This window comes from Camarhynchus parvulus, chromosome Z, assembly GCF_901933205.1.
Source record: "Camarhynchus parvulus chromosome Z, STF_HiC, whole genome shotgun sequence".
Taxonomy (NCBI): Eukaryota; Metazoa; Chordata; class Aves; order Passeriformes; family Thraupidae; genus Camarhynchus; species Camarhynchus parvulus.
This window is the reverse complement of record NC_044601.1, coordinates 63,659,531-63,665,530: the sequence shown is the minus strand read 5'-3', so window position 1 is coordinate 63,665,530 and position 6,000 is coordinate 63,659,531. Positions and strand designations below refer to the sequence as shown.

Sequence of the window (6,000 nt, the reverse complement as noted above, 5' to 3'; positions counted from 1 at the left end):
AGTAATATAGCTTGTGCTTTCCTAGTTTGATGTCATCATCAGTAACATAATTTATATTTAAAAAAAAAGAGAGAGCTTAAAGAGCATGCATTTTTAGATGCAACATGAACAGATACAGTAAAGAGAGCTTGTAACATCACAATCACAACAACAACAGCAAAAGCAACCTCTGAGCCGGGGGATTCATCCGTAACTGAACTGCTTTTTATTATCATTTGCGAAATTAGAATAAGAGTAAATAATAAGTAAGAGGCATCATCATAACAGAAAGAAGTCAGAACACCTTGGGTTTGGGTTTTTTTCCCCTCTCAAATAAAAAGGCAGATTTCCCGATGATCACTGAAATTATAACGACAGCGATTGATCGGAGGGCTTGCAAAGGAAAAGGAAAAAAAAAATCATCATCATTGGTCCTAAAAACGCAACCGTTCCCCTTTGCTCACTTGGCACAATAGAAATTGACTGTCTCTCAAAGAGCCATGCGCCTAGTGCTATTTATAGCCAGGGGCTGTGTTGGAAGATACCATTAAGCCTCTGCCGGGCAGACAGACAGGGGGGTGGTTGGATGGGAGGAGGGGGTTTAGCCAGAGTAGAGGCAAAAGCAATCCCCCACCCCTAGCCTCCCTTCCCCGTACACACACACATCCACACACTCACACCCCACCCCCTAGTCTGGCTGGGAATTTGAACCGATCCAGCCTGTTTAAACGGAAAGGACACAGATCTTCAATGTAAAAAAAAAATCAGATCAGACCCAGAGAGAGAGAGAGAGAGAGAGAGAGAGAGAGACAGAGAGGGAGGAGTGTGTGTGTGTGTGAGTGTGTGTGTGTGTGTGTGTGAAAGAGGGAGAGGGAGCGAGAGAGCGAGAGAGAGGGAGAGAGAGGGAGGGAGAGAGAAAAGAAGAGGGGGAAAAAAAGGAAAGAAGATTTTCTCTATGTATATAAAGATGGCCACGTTAGCAAACGGACAACCAGACAATACCAGCCTGAGTAGCAATCACAGCAACCCCAGCACCAACGGGCATATGAACGGATTAAACCATAGTCCCGGAAACCCATCCACCATCCCAATGAAGGACCACGATGCCATTAAGCTCTTTATTGGGCAGATCCCCCGTAACCTGGACGAGAAAGACCTCAAACCGCTCTTCGAGGAGTTCGGGAAGATCTATGAACTGACGGTGCTGAAGGACAGGTTCACTGGCATGCACAAAGGTGAGTTACCTCCTGAACTTTCCCGGGAGAGATCGGGAGAGAAAGGCAGGCTCCCTCTCTCTCCCTGTCTCTCTCTTTCTCTCTCTCTCTTTCCTTTCGATTTCATTTCATTTTATTTCATTTTTGGTTGGCCCGGGGGCGGAGGCGGCAGGATGGGGGGGCAGGGAAAGAAATAATAAACCCATCCTGGGAAGAGAAGAGCGAGAGTCAGGGCAGGGAGTCAGCTCCGTTTGGCTTATTTATTAGTATTTTTTATTTCTTTACCCGCTTTTTTGGGGCGTGAGAGGCAGCTCCCGGGGAGCGCCGGGCGAGCGGCGGCGCGGGCGCGGGGCCGGCGGCAGCTGTCCGCGGTGCTGAAGCCGGAGCGGGGGCTCTGTATTTACCTTCGGGAGCCGCTCTTCGTCAGCCCCGGAGTGTGTGCGTCCGTCTGTCTGTCCCTGGGTTTGCTGGCAACCCGCGATTTTACAACTGTTCCGTATCTGGCACTGGCGGCTTTTTCTTTTCTTTCTTTTTTTTTTTTTTTTTTTTTTTTTTCTTTTTTTTCCTCAATTTTTGGTAGTTTTTTTAATTTTTACTGCTGTCATATTTATTATTTGTAGTCCTCTACAAAGCAAGCGGAGGAGAGTGAGTTGCTCCGGGGGGGACTGTTTCATTTTGGTTCTATTCAACACGGGAACAGGGATATAAACAACAATAAAGAAGCCCATCTCAAGCGGGGCAGGGGTGTGTGCACAAAATCACAGTATGTGTGCCTGTGTGGGAGAAGGCAAGACAGAAAGGACAGGTGGCAGCTTAGTTCCAGAGGGAAGAAGTCTCTGACCAGGCATATTCTAAGCACTACTTTAATGTGCCTGAAGTCCATGCCGGGAACTTTTTAGGTTTTCTCTAAAGGTAGTGGAGATGTACTCCTCACACAATGCCTCACTTGCTCCATCTCTGCCCGCTCATTTCCCTGCTCAGCTTAGGGTCTCCGGAGGTGCCTATCAGATTAGATGGTGCTCCGTTTTGGGGGTGGGGGAGGGTGTGTGTAGTGGGGGAGAGATGCTCAGATTCTCGGGTAGGAAAGTAGGACTCGCAGGGAGGAAGTTGAAGGTAATTTGCATGGCAGTCCCTCTTAGAAATAGGAGAAAAGCAGAAGTGATATAAGCCACCTTATTAACTCAGATTCTGTGTGTGTGAGTATATGTGTTTATATTTATTGTTTAAAAAGAAAAGGGAAAAGAAAAAGACAGGGTCAGAAGTGATTGGGGTGTGACCCCAGATTTAGTGCAGGAGGAGAAAGCATTTTGCACGGGGCCACGGGGAGAGTGGAAGTTGTATCTTTTACAGGACAGCTTCAGTACCAGTGTCTAGTCCAGCTTGGCAGACTCCTGGCAGTGACAGTCACCAGTAATGGCATTACTGGCTTCCCAGCTTTCCAGATGCCTTGGCGAGTTGTAAATCTTGAACTTAACGGCATGTTCAGCAGGCATCTCTTCCCCCTTCCCACTCACTCCCTTCCTTGCTTCCACTCGCAGGAAACGCAAATGAAAATATGCCCTGACAGTGCAAAGTACCAGCTTTACACAGGCTGGAGAAAATGCCCAGGGCTCGGGGACTAGGGACTCAGTCTAAGTTATAGGATATGTCTCCCATTCTTACTTGCCGGTCGCTTCAAACACCCTTCTCATTTTTAAAATGATCAGTGTAGCTCTTTCGAACCTTGCTTTCTTTTCAGACTGTCTTCCTAGAAGCCATATGAAGGTCTGATTGGCATTATTTAAACATGACACCCGTACTATAATAATTATTAATAATAGCAATAAAAATAATAGTAAGAGGTGCAGGGAAGGAAAGGTCCTAAAAGATTTCATCTAATAGTGAGAGTAGACACTGAGCTCGTGTGTGTGTGTGTGCAAAAAATTATCTAAGGTTTCTGTAAAATAAAAATAACAGCAGTAAAAGCTACACTGAAGAGAATCATTCAACATAGTGTAGAGGAAATCTTTGAGATAACACTTCAGTAAAGTATTTTTTTTTTTTTGGTCGTGGGAGGTTATTGTGATTTGTTGATGAGATTTTATTCTTTGACTATGTTTTATCTTAAACCTGAAATTAATCATTCTGTGCGCTAACTTCAATTTCTATTTCATACATTTGAGTTCTCCCTCTTTCAGTTCAGTTTTGCTTTTACTGTATGCCTGTATTCACAGAGACAAACTCAGGAAGGGGGAGAGAGAGAGAGAGAGAGAGAAGGAGAGAGAGAGAGAGAGAGAGAGAGAGAGAAGGAGAGAGAGAGGGATCATTTATCTTGCTTGGATGTGTTTAACATGTATCCCTGAATTAAGCAAGATACTAACTTCATTTCCCTTCATTTCATTTCTTTTCTAAAGCTACAACCTAGGAAAAAAGCCAGGTGGGGAATCTTGTCACCTCATCAAACCAAATTGCATGAGTTCATCTCAAAACAAACAGTCATTTTTAACATGCTATAAGTTTTGGACTTTAGAAAGAAAATTTATGACGATGATTGTTATTTTGCGGGCTAAGGTTTGAGTGAAGCTTCAATAGACACCGAGTTGCCAGCATTTCAGAGATCGGTTTTATTTAGTACATCCGAGAAGAGTTTGAACTCCTTTCTAGTGATGCCGCTGATTTATTAGCTAATCCTGATAAAAATGTGCCTCTGGCTACCTGGAAAAAATTACTTTCTTGCCAGTAGTGATTAATTACTATTAAGTCAAAAAACGTGATGGGGCTTTGAAGGATGAGGGTTGTGTTTGGCTTTTTTTATTTTTATTTTATTCATTTTATTTCATTTCTAATCTATTTTTTCTCTCTTCCCTTCTCTAAATGCAGTCATGTGAAGCATTGTATTCACTCAGATGTCCTTATTTTGGCTTTGCTTTGCAGGAGTAGGTGAAGAATTGCATAAAGATAGTCCAACTTGGCTCACAGGGGTAGGTTGGCAATACAAAACCCCAAGATGCTTTCCATAAGAGATGCATAATGCTTATACATTAATTGATCCATCACTCTCAGTTGATTTCATTCCTAATTCAGTGGATGAGGCTGTGGCAGTGGTACACCCTGAAGGGTTAATAGTAGGCTGTAGTTTATTTAAGTGTGCGGAGAGCAAACCTTGGGTGTAGAGGGGGAGAAGGTGGGACTGTTCTGGGAGGAGGGAAGAGAGAGGAATTGGCTTAAAGTAAAAAAAACAGCAACCAGAGTAATTTCAGGTGTAAATCCATTGAAACGAGATCAAAGGATGTGTATTCTTGAAAATATTATGAAGATATCCTATTGCAGTGCCCCTGTATAGCAGGAGGAAATTGAAAATTAAGAACCTAAAGTACATTACTATGCCCTCCTCCAAGAGAAACTATCACAAAAGGAGAGTGAAGTCCCAGGTTCTCTCACCAGCAGCTCTGGCTGATACCAGTACAGACACCAGGAAAGAGGCAGGGGATTATGATTCTCCTGCAGATACACAAAGAGAGAAAGGGTACGGGGGAAGCAGCATGTGGGGGAAGGCGGGAAAGGCTTGCCGGATCCCCGAGAAAATAAGCTTTCATGACATGAGCGTAGCTGCTGCATATTTCCCCCATCCTTGCTTCTCTCCACACGGGGCAGGAACAGGCTCCTGCTCTGGTACTTTGCTGAAGGGTTGGGAAGAGGCTGTGTGCTGAGATCTACGGGTAGAAATCTACCGGGGCTGAGCTGACCCACCCACGCTCTCACACATACACGCACACACACGCACTGAGTTAACTAATCACACTTTAACAATTTAGCAAGACATTCATTCATAACTTCCCCCCATCTTATCTAGCTGTGGAGTATGCTTAAAGGCTGAGTTACTGGGAGATATAAAGGTTAGTGCTCTCAGGACAGCCATATTATAATGCATTATCTTTGAAGTCATTTAAGGCCAATTTAAGTGGTATTTAGTATAATATTTATGAATTAATGTTATCTAAATATAGGACTGTCCCCATAGGTTTAAACATTCTTTTCTACTGAAGCTTGCTTGTACCCAAGGCCTGGGAAATGTTTTAATTTAAAACACACAGGTCTCCATAATATTCTATTTAGGAAGTCGGAAGAAATCAGCATTCCACACTTAACTGAGATTTACTGAAACACATGTGGGTGAATGCACTTAAAGTGCAGTTATAGTGCGCACTGGAAAAGCAGGAGTCTTGCATAGACCTGAGACCAACAGCACACTTTCAACCCTTATTTAGGGGTGAGAAAAGCACAAACCCCCCAAAACCTTCTTGAAATCCACTGCTGCAGTCCCGTGGTTGGGTTGTTTTTCCTACCTGACCCAAACCTCACTCTGTAAGCATTCAATGCAGATAGAAAAATGTAGTATGAAGAGAATAGTTTAGTTCTTTTACAGCTTTACCTTCTTAAAAGTATAAATAATTTTCAAACTTAATACACATCTGGGGTAGAAAAACAAGGCTTCCATTCATTATATTCTATTCTATTTGATTACAAAGATAGATGATAGAAAAATTAAAACCTTGTTAAGTTTAAGGATGTTTATGAAGGTTTTGGATATGTCAGAAATTCAAACACACAATGAAAATGAGCATTCAGTTAAGATGTTGTGTATGTTTATATGCATAAATGTATAGATTTGTGTGTGTGTACATACAGAAAAAGAGATGTGTACACATTCATGTGTACAGGAAATGGAAATTTAGTTGAAAAGAAGCGCAACGCAATACAGGTGCTGAATAAACTCCTCCATAATTGAAACATAAGACTTGCCTGTCTGAAAGCAACACATACAGCA

At 42.8% G+C, this 6,000-nt stretch overlaps 1 protein-coding gene across 14 annotated transcripts in view; it reads left to right on the top strand.

Annotated features, from left to right (window-relative positions):
• The first annotated feature begins 715 nt into the window (after nucleotides 1-715).
• CELF4 (CUGBP Elav-like family member 4) overlaps nucleotides 716-6,000 on the top strand; it is a 697,556-nt gene continuing 692,271 nt past the window's right edge. For 8 of the 14 annotated variants that reach the window (XM_030969501.1, XM_030969500.1, XM_030969492.1 and 5 more), the window contains exon 1: nucleotides 830-1,214. In XM_030969501.1, the coding sequence (XP_030825361.1) occupies nucleotides 935-1,214 (280 nt within the window). In that variant the 5' untranslated portion in view covers nucleotides 830-934. Of the gene's footprint in view, nucleotides 1,215-6,000 lie in introns of all 14 variants that reach the window. The other 6 variants (XM_030969497.1, XM_030969496.1, XM_030969491.1 and 3 more) reach the window with 2 other exon arrangements.